The sequence below is a fragment of the Chiloscyllium punctatum genome, chromosome 4 (assembly GCF_047496795.1).
Source record: "Chiloscyllium punctatum isolate Juve2018m chromosome 4, sChiPun1.3, whole genome shotgun sequence".
In the NCBI taxonomy this organism is placed as follows: domain Eukaryota; kingdom Metazoa; phylum Chordata; class Chondrichthyes; order Orectolobiformes; family Hemiscylliidae; genus Chiloscyllium; species Chiloscyllium punctatum.
The window spans coordinates 95,523,305-95,543,126 of record NC_092742.1 but is presented as its reverse complement, the minus strand read 5'-3'; the positions used below and the strand labels follow the sequence as shown (position 1 = coordinate 95,543,126).

At 41.3% G+C, this 19,822-nt stretch overlaps 1 protein-coding gene across 1 annotated transcript in view; it reads left to right on the top strand.

Moving 5' to 3' along the window:
* Positions 1–19,822, top strand: part of LOC140475996 (eIF-2-alpha kinase GCN2-like) — a 127,087-nt gene that overhangs the window by 75,852 nt on the left and 31,413 nt on the right. Inside the window, exons 22-27 of the mRNA XM_072567898.1 lie at positions 5,644–5,880; positions 7,420–7,495; positions 10,630–10,751; positions 11,091–11,140; positions 12,931–13,099; positions 14,168–14,284. Of these exons, the coding sequence (XP_072423999.1) occupies positions 5,644–5,880; positions 7,420–7,495; positions 10,630–10,751; positions 11,091–11,140; positions 12,931–13,099; positions 14,168–14,284 (771 nt within the window). The remainder of the gene's footprint in view (positions 1–5,643; positions 5,881–7,419; positions 7,496–10,629; positions 10,752–11,090; positions 11,141–12,930; positions 13,100–14,167; positions 14,285–19,822) is intronic.

The window sequence follows — 19,822 nt, the reverse complement described above, 5'->3', positions numbered from 1 at the left end:
CAAACGGTTGTGCTCTGACATCCTGAAAGGAAAGGTTTCAGCAATGTGCAGTGTCAAGGTCAAAAATCATGACCAAAGTTAGGACATATGGAGTCAAATAACAAGAATTTGCATGGATTGAAATTTGACATGGAAAATAAGAAATAGAGAGTGGAAATAAAAGGTAGTTATTCAGATTGGAGGCAGGTTGAAAGCTGTGTTTTACAATTACTTGCTGGGGCCATTGTTATTGACAATTTGCATTCATGATTTGGACTCCGTACCAACAGTTTCACACAGTACAAACTTGGGTACATAGCTTATGCTGAGCTCGCCATCCATGGCCTCAGCCATCTGTACCTTTGTAATCTGTTTGTGAGAGTCAAGGTATCATCCAATTTGGCCCCTGACTTCAATTGCTCCACCACTGCCTTCAGTGGCGTAGGTGCTCAGCTCTTCAATTCCTCCCTACAGTTCGCAGCATGAAACCTCACTTACCTCCTTTAAAACCTGTCTCTTTAAAGCAGTTTTGTTCATTTGACCTAATATATCCTTGTGTGGTTCCATGTCATATTTTATTTTATGATGCTGTTGTGAATGCTTTGGGATGTTTGAAGATAATGTCAATAAAGAGGCAATGATCTAGTGGTATTATCGCTAGCCTATTAATCCAGAGATTCCAGTGATGATCAGAGGAGCTGGGTTAGACAATGGAATTCAGATTCAATTAAAATCTAGAATTGAGTCTAATAATGACCATGAAACTAGTGTCAATTGTCTGGAAAAACCCATCTGGTTCACAATTATCCTTTAGGGAAGGAAACTGCAGTTCTTATGTGGTTTGGTGTATGTGAGATTCCAGAGCCACAGCAATGGCTCTGAACTGCTCTCTGGGCAATTCGGGATGGGCAATAAGTACTGGCCTGGCCAGTGATGCCCAAATCCTGTAAATGAATAAAAAAGCAATAAATACTGCAACATTTTTAGTTGGGCAGTTAAGTGTCAAAATAACTTAAATGTACATAAATATGAACTGACGTTAAGTCGATACCTTAAAAAGTAAAGAAAAACCAATCTAAAAATCTATGGAGGCTGAAAAGCAAAGACTGAGAGAAGCCTAAAAGAGGTCTGTAAAATGATCAATATGTTGGAAAAGCTAGATGTGGAGAAAACGTTTCCACTTGGAAGCTTTAACAGTGTAGTCCATGTTGATAAGGAATTTAGTAAAATAACGTAGAACATTACAGCGCCGTGCAGTTCCTTCGAACCTGGATGTTGTGCTGACCTGTGGAACCAGTCTGGAAGACTATGTAACCTACACTATTCTACTTTCATCCATATGTTTATCCAATGGCCATTTAAATGCCCTTAAGGTTGGCAAGTCTAATACTGCTGCAGGTAGTGTGTTCCATACCCTCCTACTTTGAGTAAAGAAACTACCTCTGACATCTGTCCTATATCGCCCCTCAATTTATAACTATGTCCCCTCGTGCTAGCCATCACCATTCAAGGAAAAACATTCTTGCTGTCCACCCTATCTAACCCTGTGATTATCTTATGCCTCAGTTAAGTCCCCCCTCAACCTTTCTAACGAAAACATCCTCGAGTCCCTCAGCCTTTTCACATAAAAACTTCCCTCCACACCAGGCAACATCCTAGTAAATCTCCTCTGCATCCTTTCCAAAGCTTCCACATCCTCCTTATAATGCTGTGACCCGAACTGTACGCAATACTACAAGTGTAGCTGCAGCATGACCTCGTGGCTCTGAAACCCAACCCTTCTACCAATAAAAGCTAACACACTTCTTAACAGCCCTATCTACCTGGTTGACAACTTTCAGGGATCGATGCACATGGACACCGAGATATCTCTGCTCATCTCCACTATCAAGAATTTTACCATTAACCCAGTACTCTTTGTTCCTGTTGCTCCTGCCAAAGTGAATCAACTCACACTTTTTCGCATTAAACTCCATTTACCACCTCTGCAGCTTATCTATGTCCCTCTGTAACCTGCAACATATTTCAGCACTATCCACAACTCTATCGACCTTCGTGTCATCTGCAAATTTACTAACCCATCCTTCAACGCCCTCGTCTAGGTCATTTATAAAAATAACAAACAGCAGTGGCCCCAAAACAGATTCTTGCGGTATACCACTCCAGGACGAACATTTCCCATCACTCACCACCCTCTGTCTTCTTTCAGCTAGCCAATTTCTGATCCAAACTGCTAAAACTCCCTCAATCACATTTCTCCATATTTTGTGCAACAGCCTACCATAGGGAACCTGACCAAACGCCTTATTGAAATTCACATACACCACTTCAGCTGCTTTACCCTCATCCACCTGTTTGGTCACCTTCTCAAAGAACTCAGTAAGGTTTGTGAGGCACGACCTATTGTTCACAAATCTGTGTTGACTATCCCGAATCAACTTCTTCCTCTCTAGATGATTATAAATCCTATATCTTATAACTTTTTGCAACACATTACCCAAAGCTGAAGTAAGGTCAATTTCCAGCGTTGTCTCTACTCCCCTTCTTGAACAAGGGAACACCATTTGCTATCCTCCAGTCTTATAGCACTATTCCTGTAGACAATGATGACATAAAGATCCAAGCCAAAGGCTCTGCAGTCTCCTCCCTGCCTTCCCAGAGAATCCTCTGATGAATCCCATCTGGCCCACCTGACATCTATTTTCACAGTTTCCAGAATTGCTAACAACTCATCCTCATGAACCTCAATCCTGTCTAGTGTAGTAGCCTGTTTCTCAGTAATCTCCTTGACAACATTGTGTTTTTCCAGTAAAAAATACTGACAAAAAAATATTCATTTAGCGCTTCCCTTATCTCCTTGGACTCCATGCACAACTTCCCACTACTATCCTTGATTGGCCCATCTTTCTCTGGTTTTATTCAGGGTCATGGTTTTATTCCTGATATACCTACAGAAAGATTTTAGGGTTTTCCTTGATTCTACCTACCAATGACTTCCAATGTCCCCTCCTGGCTCCTCTTGGCCATCTCTTTAGGTCTGTCTTGGCTAACATGTAACTCAAGCGCCCTAACTGAGCCTTCACGTTTCATCTGTATATAAACCTTTTTTCCTCTTGACAAGAGTTTGCACTTCTTTAGCAAGCCACGGCTCCCTCACTCAATCACTTGCTCCCTGTCTGACAGGTACATACTTTTTAAGGACACACTATAGCTGTTCCTTGAATAACTCCACATTTCAATTGTGCCCATCCGCTGCAGTTTCCTTCCCCATCCTATGCATCCTTCATCTTGCCTAATTGTGTTTCCCACAGTTGTAACTCTTGCCCTGCAGTATATACATAGCCCTTTTCATCGCCAAGGTAAACATAACTGAATTGTGAACACTATCACCAAAGTGCTCACCTACCTCCAAATCTAACACCTGACCAGGATCATTCTGCAGTACCAAATCCAATGTGTCCTTGCTCCTTGTTGGCTTGTCTACAGGAAATCCTCCTGCACACATTGGACAAAAACTGACCCATCTAAAGGCCTCTAAGTATAGCATTTCCAGTCAATATTTGGAAAGTTAGTCCCCCATAACAACTACCCTGTTACTTTCACTCCTGTCCAGAATTTTCTTTGCTATCCTTTCCTCTATATCTGTGGAACTACTTGGAGACTGATAGAAAACTCCCAATAGGGTGACCTCCCCTTTCCTGTTTCGAACCTCAGTATCTCAGTTGACTAGTTCTCAAATGTTCTGCCACTATAATACTGTCCTTGACTAATAATGCCACACCTCCCCCTTTTACCATATTCTGTGTTCTTACTGAAACATCCAAATCCCGGAACCTGCAACAATCATTCCTGTCCCTACTCTATCCAGGTCTTTGAAATGGCCACAACATCGAAATCCCAGGTACCAACCCATGCTGCAAGTTCACCCACCTTATTCCGGATGCTCCTGGCACACTTCAAACTGCCTTCCTGCTTGCTGGTGAGCTCTTGCGACCTTGTAACCTCATTTCTGATCTCACTACTCTCAACCTCCTGGACACTGAAGCTACAATTTAAGTTCCCATTCCCCTGCTGAATTGGTTTAAACTCTATCAAAGCGCATTAGCAAATCTTCCCCGCCCAGGATATTGGTACCCCTCTGGTTCAGGTGTAGACCATCCTGTTTGTAGAGGTCCCACCTACCCAAGAACGAGCCCCAATTATCCAGGTATCTGAAACCCTCCCCTGTAGCCACGTATTCAACTCCCCTCTCTCCCTATTCCTCACCTCACTAGCACGTGGCATGGGCAGCAAACCAGAGATAACAACTCTGTTCTAGCATTAAGCTTCAACCCTAGCTCCCTGATTTCTGCCTTAAATCCCCATCCCTTTCCTTACCTATGTTGTCCAATATAGGTATTATTAATATCGATATTAATTAACCTAATAGGGAAATAATGAGGCACTTCTTACTCAGTGTTTAGAGCATGGAACCTGCTGCCAACTGCCTTTTGTTTTAATGCTTTCAGACAATGTGGCTTAGCCACCATTTGTTGCCCTTGAGAAGGTGGTGGTGAGTGGACTTCTTTAGCACTTAACTAACGATGGTGAAGGAACAATGATGATGATCCAAGTCAGTAGATAGTGTGTCTTGGAGGGGAAATTGCAGATGGTGGCATTCCCATGTTGTGCTGCTCATGTCTGTCTGTGTGGTAAATCCATGGGTTTGGAAGGTGATGTCGAAGGAGCCTTCGTGAGTTGCTGTGGTGCACCAGATAGTTGGTATGCACTACTGCAACACTGATTGCTATGTAAATATACATCTCTGCCTGTATTGTAATAAAATTGTAGCACCTTGAATAGAGTTACTTACTTGCAGTACAAAGTACAATTTATGCATTAGTTGTTTAGAGGCTTAATTATAAGGCCCCATTTGGATCGAATCATATAATCCTTGGTGTGGGAGCAGATCATTTGGCCCATTGAGTTGTACACTGAAACAGTACCCCCACCCCAAACAAATCCTTGTATCCTGTATCCTGCATTTTCCATGGCTAATACTCCTAATCTGCGCATCTTTGGACTGTAGGAGGAAAACTAGAGCACCCGGGGGAAACCAACGCAGACATGAGGAAAATGTGCAAACTCTACACACAGTTGCCCGAGGGTGGAATCAAACCCGTGTTCCTGGCACTGTGAGGCAGCAGTGCTAACCACTGAGCCACCATTTTACATTCCATTTTGGAATCATAACTTGAGGAATGTGTATTCATTTTTAAGAGGATTGTTATCAGAATGTCATCTTCAAAAATTAATTTATAAGAGCGGTTTAAAGAAAGAAGGGCAGAAGGCTATGTGGCTGTTATTCAATATTATGGTTAAGTTTATATCTTCCTTGACCTTCTTTTCTTTCCCCAAATTCATCTCATGATCATAGACTGTGTATCTGCAGCATTCTGGGTTAGAAAATTCCAGATTTGCAAATTACTGAATGAAGAAACCTTTCCTTGTTTCAGTCCAGAATGACCAATCCCCTCACCTGTTGGATGATGAAGCAGGTTTGCGAGGATGAATAGCCTAATCCAGCTCCTGTACAGCTCTATCCATTTCCATGTGGAGGTGGGCAATGTATGAAATCAGTTTTGATCCACAGTTAATGTTTTGTTGTTGCCGTTCTCTTTAAAGAGGTTGATCATCGGCTGGCTGTTAAATCACGACCCAGCAAAACGTCCCACCGCAGTAGAGCTGCTGAAAAGCAAGCATCTCCCCCCACCCCAGATGGAGGAATCAGAACTTCATGAAATGCTGCACCACGCACTGGCGAACACCAGTAGCAAAGTTTACCGGACGTTGGTCACCCAAATCTTCTCCCAGCATATCACCCCTGCCATGGATTTCACCTATGATATTGATGTTCACAAGGTAGGAAATTGACACTGCATCACTGTCACTGCACTTGCTGAATCTATTGGGAATAGAATTAAACTTAACCTCAAACCAAAATATTGCAGATGCAGCAAAACTGAAGTGGAAACCTGAAATACAATGGAAGTCTGCTAGCACCTCTAGAGCGGGAAGCAGAGTTGACATTTCAAGTCAATGATCTCTTCTTGGAGCTCACCTTGTCTTGATTTGGCTTTATTCAGATACAGTGATGTGCCGCCAAATTGAAATAGAATAGTAATAATGCACTTGTGATTAAGAGCTTGTCAGCAGGTTTGAAGTTAATGTAACAAGAAGAATAAAGCAAAATAAATAATTATGCTCTGAATCCCAAGAGGCTGCTATGGTGTGATATATTTATAACCCTGTCTTTTCTAATATGTTATATTCATCTGTAATAATAAGAAGTCCAGTACAGTAATGACACATGCATGTTACATTATTCAGCATTAGAACACCACCAGAGACCTGCCAAAAGCAGAAACAAAACTTCATTCTTATCAGCCTTACCTGTTTGTATTTTATATTGTGTGCACACAACAAAATATTGGCTCCATTATGTAATTTCCTGATTTATGCTGGTGATTTATCCCAGGGAAATCATATTGCTGAAAATCACACCAGCTAACAGTTCAGATGGGCATGGTATGGGAGGTGTGGACTTGGAGATTTCAAGACTGCCTGTTGGTTCCCACCTGCTAAAACCAATTTCCCTGCTCCAAATAAATTATTATTTACTGTCTGAGAGGCAACAGCATCATCAACGCGATCATCTTAGATTTTTAGGTACCTGTACCTTTGTGGCCCTCTTTAAAACTTTATGCGTCAGTTTAAAGGCAAACCTTACCCATCCCACTCTCCTTTATTGACGGTGTGGCTTCACGCACCTGCTCTCCCTGGCCCTGTACTATTCAATAGGATATAAAGATCTTGGTCATCAATTTTAAATGAAGCTTTGCTACATTTCCCATCCACAATCTCCTTGTAAATCTTCTCCTCTTGCAAGATTTTTAAAAGGCTAAAACTGAAAACATTAGCCCTTCCTCTACACTGCATGGTGGGTATGTGTGATTTGGAGGTGCTGGTGTTGGACTGGGGTGTACCAAGTTAAAAATCACACAGTACTAGGTTATAGTCCAACAGGTTCATTTGGAAGCACTAACTTTCGGAGCGCTGCTCCTTCATCAGGTGGTTGTGGAGTATAAGATTGTAAGACACAGAATTTAGAGCATATGTGGAAGGTGGTTGGAGAGCAATTAACAAACTATTGAATTCTGACCTTATAACCAATAAAAATGCCATGAGTATTCACTTGTGCTGATATTCTGACCAGCTGCTGGCAGTAAGTTGGAAAAAATGATCAGATGTCAGAAACCATGCTGTAATGGGGTTTAATCTAACCTCCTTTTCTGCAGGTATGTTATCTGTGGTCATTCTGAAAGGTCCATGCCTGATGCAGTCAGATTATAATTCATGTTTTTGAAAAAAAAACAAATTGAAGTGGCTTTCTTTCTTCAGGGCAGTTTTTCAACGCACCACGCCATCCTCCGGCACTTTGTATATGAGACAGTGTGTCGTGTGTTCAAAAGGCATGGTGAGTATGCTCTACTTCGACTAGCCCAACCACACCGCATCAACATTCACCAATTTCCAATTCCACCCCCATCCCAGATCCAACCCTCCAACTTGGCACTTCCCTCTTGACCGTCTTCACCTTCCTCCCCACCTATTCACCTACTGTGGGCAGCATGGTAGCACAGTGGTTAGCACTGCTGTCTCAGCGCCAGAGACCCAGGTTCAATTCCCGCCTCAGACAACTGTGTGGAGTTTGCACATTCTCCCCGTGTCTCTGTGGGTTTTCTCTGGGTGCTCCGGTTTCCTCCCACAGTGCAGAAAATGTGCAGGTTAGGTGAATTGGCCATGTTAAATTGCCCATAGTGTTAGGTGAAGGGGTAAAGGTAGGGGAATGTGTCTGGGTGGGTTGCTTTTCGGAGGGTCTGTATGTACTTGTTGGGCCGAAGGACTTCCACACTGTAAGTAATCTAATCTAAACGTAATCTAATCTAATCTAATCCACTCCACCCTCCCCATCGACCTATCACAATCATTTCCCACCTTCATCCATCTATTGCCAGCCCACCTACCTCCCCCATGCCCCTATTTATCTCTCAGCCCGTTTCCCCCTCCACATTCCTGATGAAGGGATTATGCTCAAAACATTGACTCTACTGCACCTTGGATACTACCTGACCTGCTGTGTCTGACTCTCCAGCATCTGCTATCCATCCTTTCTCCTATCTTTTGATTCTGTCTAGTGTTTGTTCTGTGTGTTCTCTGTAGCCAATTTGATTTATTTTAATAGAGTCATAGAGTTCAAGTACTGTGTATAGTTCAGGGCCATCATTGTGTCAAAAGCATTTAAAGCACTGGAGAAGACTGAGAGACAATTTACAAGGATTTCATCATAAATATATGGGTGTATATGTTAGAAAAGGATGGTCATACTACAATACAACACAGGATCAGGCCCTTCTGCACACGATGTTGTGCTGAATATGATGCCAAATTAAACTTATCCCTTCTACCTGCCCTTGGTCCATATCCCTATCTTATCTGTCTCCACTACAATCTGTGGCAATACGTTCCAGACTCCTAAGCTCTCGGTGTAAAAACACTTGCCTCTCACATCTTAAATGCATGCCCCTAATATTGGATATTTCAACTCTGGGGGGGGGGGGGGGGGGAAGAAATTCTGACTGTCAACCCTATCTATGCATCTCATAATTTTATAGACTCCTATCAAGTCTCCCCTCAGCCTCTGCCACTCCGGAGAAAGCAACCCGAGTTTTTCTAGCCTCTCCTTGCAGTTCATACTCTATAATCAAGGCAGCATCCCAGTAAACCTCTTCTGCACAGTCTTCTAAACCTCCATATTTCTCCTGTGATGTGGTGAGCAGAATTTGTCTTATAAAGCTACGCAATGACATCCTGACTCTCGTACTCCGTTCCTCGGTGTATAAAGACAAGCATGCCATATGCTATCTTTACCACCCTAACTATTTGTGTGGCGACTTTCAGACATCTGACTCTTGTTGGAGGCCTCTAAAGCTGTATTTATCAAAGTTTTCTCCAGTATGACCCCATTCTGACAGTATTATAGATCAATAAATATCAGAATCTGTGTTTTAAAAATTTTTTCAAAAAATGTTATGGACCCCAACTCTCCATAATTTCCCCGATGATTGAAGACTTGATGAAGGCTCTCTACTGGCAATTCACACATCACACGCACACATGAACAAACTCTCAAACATGCCCTTCTTCCCAACATACCTCTATACACATGCATGTACACACACGCGTATGTGCACACTCTTACCTCTACTCTACCCTAATTCTTGTCTCTTCACTTACCTGTCATCCCAACCTTTGTATCCTCAACTCACTGAACAGTCCCTCTTTTCAAAGCATTCTCCTCATCTCCCTTTTGAACCTTTCTTGTGAACTTCCACCCTTCACCATCTCTCTCTCTCTCTCTCGCTCTCTCTCTCGTGCTCTCTCTCATGCTCTCTCCCTCACTTGTGGTCACTTACCCTCCTGCTGTATCCCCCTATTTCCCATGTCCATGGTCTCCCTTGCATGCATTCCCTCTCCTGCATTCGTGGACACTTGCTTTTCCTTGCTCACGTGCTGTCGCCCACATGTGTTCTCTCCTTTGCTCATGCTGTCCCCTCCCCCCTCCCCCTGCTATCACTAGCAACAGTTGAAGCATGTGGGCACTGAACATGAAAGGCAAAACTGAAGCTATTTTATTTTAGTTAGGCTTGTCTGGTGCATTGTGTTCAATTTTCCACTATGTTTTAGAAAGGAATCGAAGCCCAATAGTGGTTGCAGAAACAATTTATTAAACTAGTACTGAGGATGAAGTATGGTGAGATTGGAGAAGCTGGGCTTGTTTCCTAAGAATGGAAAGGTTGCAAGGAGATATGGTGGTAAAGTTCAAAATCATAAATAGTTACATAGTAAATGGGAAGAAGCAGTTTCCATTGGCAAAAGGGTCTCAGATTGAAGTTAATTGGCAAGAAAAACAGGGAAACTTTGTGAAACCTATTAAATACACAGTGGTTTGGAAAATGCTACCTGAACATGTGAAGGCAGATGCACTAATCTTAAAAAGAGAATTCTGTCGGTAAGTGAAGGAAAATTATTTGCAAAGCTGGGGAGGAACAACAGGATTGTGAAATTAATTAGATAGCTCTGTCAAAGAAGTTTCAAACAGGCACACTAGGCCAAAATGATGTCATTTTGTGTTGTATGATCTATCATTTCATGTACTGAATTAGAGTCGAGAGTGTGGTGCCGGAAAAGCACAGCAGGTCAGGCAGCATCTGAGGAGCAGGAGGATCGACGTTTCGGGCATAGGCCCTTCTGGATGAAGAGCGTATGCCCGAAATGTCTATTCTTCTGCTCCTCGGATGCTGCCTGACCTGCTGTGCTTTTCCAGCACCACATGCTTGACTCTGATCTCCAGCATCTGCAGTCCTCACTTTCTTCATGTATTGAATTAGCCAACATCTATGATAATTGATTTAATATCTTTCCTCACCTCACTCACTGGATAAGTGTGTTACTTTACTGAAATGCCTTTTCCCTAGACTTTAAACATTTCTCTGACTAATTGGAGGTACAAAGCTTTACCTCCGAACTTAAGTTTGTAATCTTTCACAGGAGCTACCTGGTTGCACACACCTCTATTAATGCCAAAGAACAAGAAGTTGTATGAAGGTAGTGAGGGAGCCTATTTCATGGACCATAGTGGCATGCTGGTTATGCTTCCCCACGACCTCCGGGTAAGTTGTGTCATGTGCGTTGATGCTGTTGGTCTCCCTGAATGAATGTCTGAGTTTAGCTTCACCTGAAGCTGCTGAATAGCCATAATCCTCCATATTTGTTGTGTTCTCCTAAGTTGGTAGTGATTCTTCTGTTCTCAGCAAGGTAAATAAAGTTGTGTTTGTAGATCCTTTCCAGAGTAGTTCTCTACATTATTTGTTAAAGACTACATGTTTTTTTTAACTTGAAAAATTTTGAAAGAATGTTTCTTTTAAAATGCATAAGTTTAAATTTTAAAAACTTATTCTGTACTTTATCTACCACAGAGTATTGCGTTATGTTTTTTTAAATTGTTTTAGATACCATTTGCACGATTTGTGGCAAGAAACAACATCACTAGTTTGAAAAGGTGAGCAGAAACGGTCACTAACTGCTTTTATGGCGCAGTTCGTAAGACTATTATCCACCTGACATGTGAAGGCTTTGTTAGTTTCACAGTTTGTGCTAAGCTGACTGGTCTAGGTTGTGGTGATACACTTTGCCTCTGTAGCTGTGGACTGAAGTCCTGAGCAATGGCCAAGTATCTAGTTCTGACCAACTGGCTTTTCCTCTCGCTAACTGGCCGTGGATGATAGCCTGACGTAAGACGCAGTCACTGTAATCTGAGTGAGAAGTAACCCCACACTTCCACATATTGATTCCATGACAGTGTTCTAACAGGATATATCACATGATGCCAGGGGCTTCTGGTGCCACAGTGAGGGAGGAGTGGGCAGCAGGTCAGCTCAGGACACTTGTCACATTCTGAATATTTTCTCGATTCAGCTGGCCTGGTTTGATATAGCCTGGTTCACAATGGACATGAAGCATGAGTAAATACTTTGGGTTGACACAAGTTGTATTAAATTAGGAATCTTGGAGGCCGTGGCTATGACATGAAACTGAAGCTTTTAGTGCAGTGGAATGCTGTTCTGAGATTGAAGTATGACAAATTGATAGGATAAAGTACTGGAGATAAGCTAAATTTGGCCAGGAGAATTTATGGATCAGTGGAGAGGGAGCCTTACTTTATTTCACCTTTTCTGAGTTGGGGTACGGTTGATTGTATTTAGTATACAGGGATTGTTTCGTATTTAAGCACGAGCACTTAATGGCATGCTTGGCAGAGCTTTATTTTGTAACTAAACATTTGTATCTTGTGTTTTGTATATTATGGCGAAGCTTAGAAGGAGGTATAGTCATTTTTGATATTAACACTCTATTTTGGTTAAAAACCTTGCTTGACCACCTTAAACCATTTCTTTCCTCTTTCCTCAACCATCACCCCGAATGACAATTACGAGGACCTTGCAGATTCTTTGTCATCAAGATTTGAGATCAGTTTGCCTCCCTTTCCTTAGGCCACCAAGCCAAATCTCCCCTTCTCTCTGTCCTCATGGGTGTTGCTGATCTCTCCTTGTACATGAGTCCAGCACTCTTGACTCTATTTCTCAAGTGTAATTTAATACCCATCCTGTTTTCCTGGTTCCCATCAGAACACCCCAAACTCAAAGGATTACTGCATTATTAATCCATGACATCAACTAACCAACCAGGGTCTTGGGTTACAACCTACGCTATCACAATGACAACTTCTTTCCACTTCAGTAGTATCATTTGATTTTGTCCCATCTTCAGTTGTTCTGCCACTTAAATCCTCTTTAGTGGTTTTGTTGCCTCCAGCTTCCCTCTTTCTACCTTTTGTTAACTTTGGAATCATCAAAAATCTTTGTTGTATCTGCTATTACAAAAGCTTGTCTATCATCATTGTACTCCTGACAAGTACTAGCTCAATATTTATAATTATTACCCTTGATTCCTAAACCCTCCATGTCTTTGTCTCCATCTGCAACACCTAATCCCTTCAGGATATCAGTACTTGCCTAATTCCAGCTGTTCCAGCATCCCTACTATTCATCACTGCACTACAGCAACCTATGGCTTCAGTTGCCTTGGCCCTCCTTAGACATTCCATCTCTCTACCTTTTTCTCCTTTTAAAGCTCCTATTAAAACCTTTGCTAAGCTCTTAGTCTTCTGTCTGATGTGACTTGGCGTCACTTACTTTTATAAGTCAATGTGAATAAAATTTTATTTCATTAAACGTGCATTAAAAATGTAAGTTGTTTTTGATCCAAGTTGGTCTTTCCTTTGGTCACAAGGTACTGCATTGAACGGGTATTCAGACCCCGAAAGCCGGACCGCAGTCACCCTAGAGAACTCTTGGAATGTGCGTTTGACATTGTCACACCAATCACAAACAACCTACTGCCAGATGCAGAGGTGATCTACACGGTTTTCGAAATTATTCAGGAATTTCCTGTACTTCAGGTGGGAAATTAGTCCATTTGTTGTTAACTCATTTCATCCAATACAGTTTATTTTTTGTCTTTAGGAGTGAACATTTTGCAACTTACAGTCTCATCTAAATGTTAGGACATTATTCATGACATGGTTTGGTGTATCCTTACACCTTAGTTGTCTAAATTTGTGATAAATTAGCAATTTTGCTGACTGGAATTAAAACAGCGATTTCTAACATCAACCTTATTTACTTCCTAAACAAAAAAACAAAATTGATTATCTCTCTTCCTTGCTGTTTTTGGGATATTGCTATGTACGCTTTCCTACTGTATTTTCCCACAACTTCATTGCCTGTTTGGTACCTAGTAATGTGAATAGCACAGTATTAGTGCAATGTAACTCTTTTTCATTATCTTCCTCGTTCCGCCTGTTTGAGTATAGAAGATTCCTAACCAATCGTGATCTCTCTAATGTGCAGCTGTTCTGAAATGGGTGATCTTTAGTAAAGAGTATGCCTTAGGTTTTTAATACGGCAAAGGCAGGGACTAGGAGAAAGTGAGGATTGCAGATGCTGGAGACTAATTTCCTCTATATAAAATTAGCAACTGAGAAGCTGGTTTGATCTTGAGCTTTTAATAGATAATGAATAATTAAACAACACTAATTCTTTGATAACTTGGTGCTCCATAATGTGGGTGTATAGGATTAGAACTGAAATAATCTTGGCTAGATCAGGAAGAAGTGGCCGCTGGACATTGTCACTGCTTTTGTAGTGCTCCCATTTACAGCCAATCAGTCATTGCTCATGAAAAGGACAGAAAACAAGGAGTGGCTGTGTCAATGCTTTGCCATAGTCAGGACTAGTGCTGTTACAAGGGTTGAGAACTGTTTTTGACTTGAGATATCCACTTAGAAATGATAACACTCTGTGACAACTTGCTATTCCAATGTAAAAGTATGAAGCATTTTAAATTGGGGGCATGTTTCCAATAGTTCTCTTTCTTCTTTTTAAAATCAGGAGGTTGTACTAATGTTTACAATTCTAATTTTGGCCATGCAGCCCTTGAGTGATTATTGCACGCACTTGTTTTCTAGGAACTCAATTACAGCATCTATCTGAACCATACCAGTCTGTTGAAAGCAGTGCTGTTGCATTGTGGGATACCAGAAGACAAGCTCCAGCCAGTGTGTAACATCCTGTGTGATTCTATGGTGAGTTCTGTGGGGCTGCTCAAGTTGCAGCCGTTGTTGAAGCAGCAAAATGAGAAGGATGCCAACCAAAATTGTTCTGTTCTGCATGCTTTGTGTTTTAACCATGAGAGTTACTAGCAACCTCCGCAGTATGTGCAGCGAAAAGATGTCCAGGTAAATTAACTGTTTTTGGTTTCTTTAACTTCTCATGTGAACTTTGTACTCATCAAGAAAATGGATAGGAAGTTAGTAACCTGAAGTTCAGCTCAAAAACATAATGTTGGTCATAATACTTAACTTCTTATTAGATTAAGTAAGTATTATTTCCTTAGGGAATTTGGGGAGTGAGAAAAGTTGGCAATATGAAACAAAGAAATGATGATCTGTTCTTTTTATTGAACAAGAGAAGGAACATGAGACCTGAGAGTGGAGATCTAGAGGCTTTTGTTAGGTAAGCAGATGTGTGATCGTTTAGTGTGTTTTAAGTTTATATTTTCTATAAACCAGGGCAGTTGTTAAAATTAGTACCAGACAAGAATGAACACAGTATTGAATTTACAGCTGAAATGGTTTAATCACTTTGTATAGTTATAAATAGTCACTGATTAATTTTTTAAATTCACTCATGGCTCATAGGCTTTGCTAGGCAAAGGTGGATATTGCAGATGCTGGAGATTAGAGTCAAGATTAGAGTCATTCCTGATGAGGGGCTCTTGCCCGAAATGTCAATTTTCCTGCTCCTTGGATGCTGCCTGACCTGCTGTGCTTTTCCAGCACCACTCTAATCTTGACTCATCGGCTTTGCTGGCTGGCCAACATTGACTGGCCATCCCTAATTGCTCTTGAGAAGGTAGTGGTGAGCTGTCTTCTTGAATGACTGCGGTCCATATGCGGCAGGTAGACGCACAGTGCCATCTGGGAGAAAATTCTAGAATTTGACCAAACAACACTGAAGGAATGGCGATATATTTCCAAGTCAAGCTGATGGCTTGGAGGGGAGCTTGCAAGTGGTGGTGTTCCATGTTTCTGCTGCCCTTGTCTTTCTAGTTGGAATTGGTCTTGGTTTTGGAATGTGCTGTCTGAGGAACTTTGAATTTCTGTGTATCTTTTATATGGTGCACACCAGGTTACTGAATATTGGTGGTGGAGAGAGTGGATTTGTGTGGATGTAGCGCTAATTGAGTAGGCTACTTTGTCGAGAATGGTACTAAAAGTCTTGATTGTTGTTGAAGTTGCATTTATTCAGGCAAGTGGGAGGTACTCCATCACACCCCTGTCTAGTGCCTTGCAGATGGTGGTAGGCTTTGGGAAGTCAGGAAGTGAGTTATTCACTGCAGTATTCCTAGCCTCTGACTTGCTATTATAGCCACTTTATTAATATCACGGGTCAGGTGAATTTTCTGGTCTATGGTGTTATGGTGTTCCCCAGCATGTTGATTAGTGGGAGATTTCTATGATGGTCATGCCATTGAATGGCAAGAGTTTGGTTGGATTGTCTCTTCTTTGAGCTTGTCATTGCCTGCCACTTGTCACCCCAACCCTGGATATTGTCCAGGTCTTGTGAAACTTGGACTGTTTCAGTTTCTGAGGAGTTGCAAACAGTGCTGAGCATTGTGCAATCATCATCCTTATTATGTAGTGAAGGTCATTTAATGAAGCAATTGAAGGTGGTTGGGTCTAGGACACTACTCTGAGGAGTCCTGGAGGTGAGGATGACTGATGTCCAGCAACCACAATCTCCTACTTACATGCTAGGTATGATTACAATTAGCAGAGAGTTTCCCTCCTCCTACCCCATTGATTCCATTTTTGGAGACTTGATGCCACACTTGGTTGAATGTGACCACGATGTCGAGGACAATCACTCTCAATTCATCTCTGGAATTTAAGCTCTTTTGCCGATGTTTGACCCAAGGCTGTAATGAGGTTAGGAGCTGAGTGGCCTTGGCAGGACCCAAACTGGGTGTCAGTGAGGAAATTGTTGCTGAGCAAGTTCTGCTTGATAGCACTATTGATGACACTTTCTATCACTTTACGGATGATAAGGGGATGGCTGGGTTGGATTTGACCTGCTTTTTGTGTTCAGGGCACACCTGGGCAATTTTCCACATTATCTGGTAAATGCCAGTGTTGTAGCTATATTAGAACAACTTGGCTAGGGTATGGCAAGCTCTGGAGTACAAATCTAGTACTATGTCCGGAATATTGTCAGGGCCCATAGCCTTTGCCTCCAGCTGTTTATTGATATCATGTGGAGTGAATTGAATTGACTGAAGACTGGCATCCATGATGCTGAGAACCACTGGAGGAGATGAGCTGGACCTTCCAATTGGTGTTTCTGGCTGAAGGTAGTCTCAAATGCTCCAGCCTTATCTTTTACTGATGTGTTTAGCTCCCCCACCATTGAGGATGGGGATATTTGTGGAGCTCCATCTCCAGTGAGTTGTTTAATTATCCAACAGCGTTAATGAGTGGATGTGGCGGGACTGCAGAGCTTAGATCTGATTAAATTAATTAAATAAATAAATGACACAAGGCTAGCTATAAAAAATGATAAAGTTCTGTGTCTGGACAGCAAAATGTGGAAGTTTGTGGTGAAACTGTCCTGATTAAACATGTCTGCAAGAGCTGTGTCCATCTTGGATCTGTCTGACAGTAGATCGTTGAGCTAGAGTATGGATTAGAGAGATTCTGAGACATAAGGGAGTGGGAAGAGCTTCTGTTTGGTTTTATTCAGCATGTAATCACACTCCAGGGTGAAGGATGTGCACGGAAAAGGAAAAGTGTGACTGATAGTGAGTTGAGTCACTGGGACCTAGGAAATGTTGAGAAAGAGATCTTGTAAACACTTGTCCTGCCCAACAGGAATGATGTATTTGCTATCTTTGACGATAAGGCAAAAGATTGGAGGAAGAACAGGCCCAACACAGACCAACTTGTAATAATGGTCTTTGTAATTATGGGATTGAAAGTGTTCTCTGCAGCCAAGAACGAGAATCTGAAAGGACTGTTCCAGGATAATAGATAACTCGCAATAGCTGGAGAAGGACCTGGAAAGGGAGTGGTTGGCTCTAGTTTGGTCCAAAGTGGAACAAACAAGTTAAATAGAAACAGGAAGGCCACCCTGGTGAAAGAATATGAGGATCATGCTTCAACTAAAAACCTTGAGAAGAGGGATCTCTGGATTAATATCCAAATCGATGTGCAAATTAGCATTAGAGCAGAAAGAGCAGGAGAATTAACACATGGTTTAAATCGTTGCCGTGGGAAAGTGGGTTGCATTTTAAGGGGTCTGGAAGGACTGTACTGATCAGATGCATTCCACCTGAACCAGATGTGGCCCATGTCCTTGTGAAAAAGGTCAGAGACCGAGAAGATGGAGGGGATCATTGACAGGTTCTAACAGATTTAGGAATTATAGAGGGAAAATGGGGAGCAGGGTAGTTGCACTTAGGTGGAATAGTATAATAACATTGGAAAAGAAAGAGATGCAGCTAGCTGAAAAACAATAGTAGAACCCACATGCATAGAAATAAAAAATAGTGAAGGATCTATCACACTAATAAATGAGGTCTACAGCCGCCTGGGAAGTGGGAAATAAAAACTTCGAGTAATTGTCATCGCAAATTTCAACCACCCTGTGTTAAGTGGCCAGCACAGGTAGGAAAGAAGATTGGGACAACAGAGTTCCTACGATATTTACAGGACTGTTTCCTAATCCAATATGTGAAAAGTCCAAACAATTTGCTATTGGACCTAGCATTGGGGAATGAACTAGTCCAGATAAGAGAAACAAAAGTTGGGATCCATATCAGCGGTAGTGACCATAATGTGACCCATGTCCTTTAAGATGATGAAAGAGAAGGACATAAATGTGAAAAAAATCCGAATGAAAGATTGGATGTAAGTTGATTTTTAAGGACTAAGAATAGAACTTTGGAAAGTGAAATTTGAATTAGAATTATGTTTATTGTCACGTGTACTCAAGTATAGTGATACATAAATAGAGCAAAAAGTGAGCAAAGTTCTCATTTCTAGCATCATTTTAAGTACAAAGATACCTAGGTAATAAAAGTTAGGTACGTATAAATTAGAAAAATGAAAAAATAATGTTTTAAAAAAAGAGCAGCATTACATTCCCTGTAAAGATAGTTATAAAATCTTAGGTATAAATTAGAAACATAGAAGAAGTAAAGGCAAAAGTTCAGCGTTACAGTCTTACTAAAGCAGGGAGTCCACACTGGGCTTCACCTCAATCCTGGGAGTCTGCGCTGGGCTTCACCTCAATCCTGGGAGTCTGCGCTGGGCTTCACCTCAATCCCGGGAGTCCACACTGGGCTTCACCTCAATCCTGGGAGTCTGCGCTGGGCTTCCGTGAAGAGTCCGGGAGTCTGGTTACTCCATGTAAGTCCAGCTAATCTATAATGCCCCATTATAGACTAAGGAATAAGGCCAAAGAGCTTTGGTTGAGGTATATGGCAGACTGAATTGACAGCTGGCTTCAAGATAGAAAGCAGAAAATAAAGGGTGGGAAGCATTATTCCATAAGAATAAGTACTTGAACAAAAACCGTTTAGCATTTCCATTAAAAATATTTTGATGGCAAGAATATTACCTTTTACTTTGGAAGGTACGAGACTAGTAGGGGAAGAAAAGCAAAAGGACCTTGTTGTATAAAGACATTAGTTATTAAATGCTGTGCCATACATCAGCAAGAAAATCTTTTTAAAAAGCAAGCCAAGCATCAAGTTTAATTTCTAGAATAGAGGATTAAAAAGTAAAGTAATGAAACTCAGTCTGTATTGAACGTTGGTTAGACAGCACTTAACAGTACTATGTGTGGTTCTGGTTTCGTATAGAGGCAACTTAAATATTGAGTAAAGCTCAATAAATCTTCCCCTTCATTCCCAGGGGGCATCACTTCCTTTCCAAAAAACCCATCATAACCTCTCCCAACCAGTGCCCCAGCCTATACTTAGTTGCATCTGCATGTTTCAAAGTCACCCTTATTTCTGGTTTACTGTGACATGTTATCCTTACTGTGGTGACTAGTCTGTGACTCTATTGAATGTGATTTGCTGAAGAAAGGCTCCTTTTTTGTTTGAGTTCATATTGACTAGCATCTGACTGAGCCTGTAAGCTCATGGTAGGAATTTTATAGCCCTCAGAAAACATTTTTATTTAAACAGCCTGAGCTGTAAGTTGATTGTGGAAAAGCAATTTCTTTTTTTAAAGATAGTTTTATTGAAAATGTTAACATGTTTTAACAAGTTTACAAAAGAAAACTTAAAAAAAAAGACCCAAGTATAAACATTGATATACAGTTAAATCTTAAATAAATGATAACCAAAATCTATCAAATAAGAAAACAGAAATACCAAGAGAAAAAAAAGGACAAAACTCAACTAACTACTCATCTAACTTGCAACTAACCAGAGTATATCATTAAAATTCTTACATTATTCAAGAGAAAAAAAATCCAACAGATACCACATAAATTGAGCAGTGATATACATGCTCGGAATGTGTTAACATCAGATCACAACAAAACCCATATTT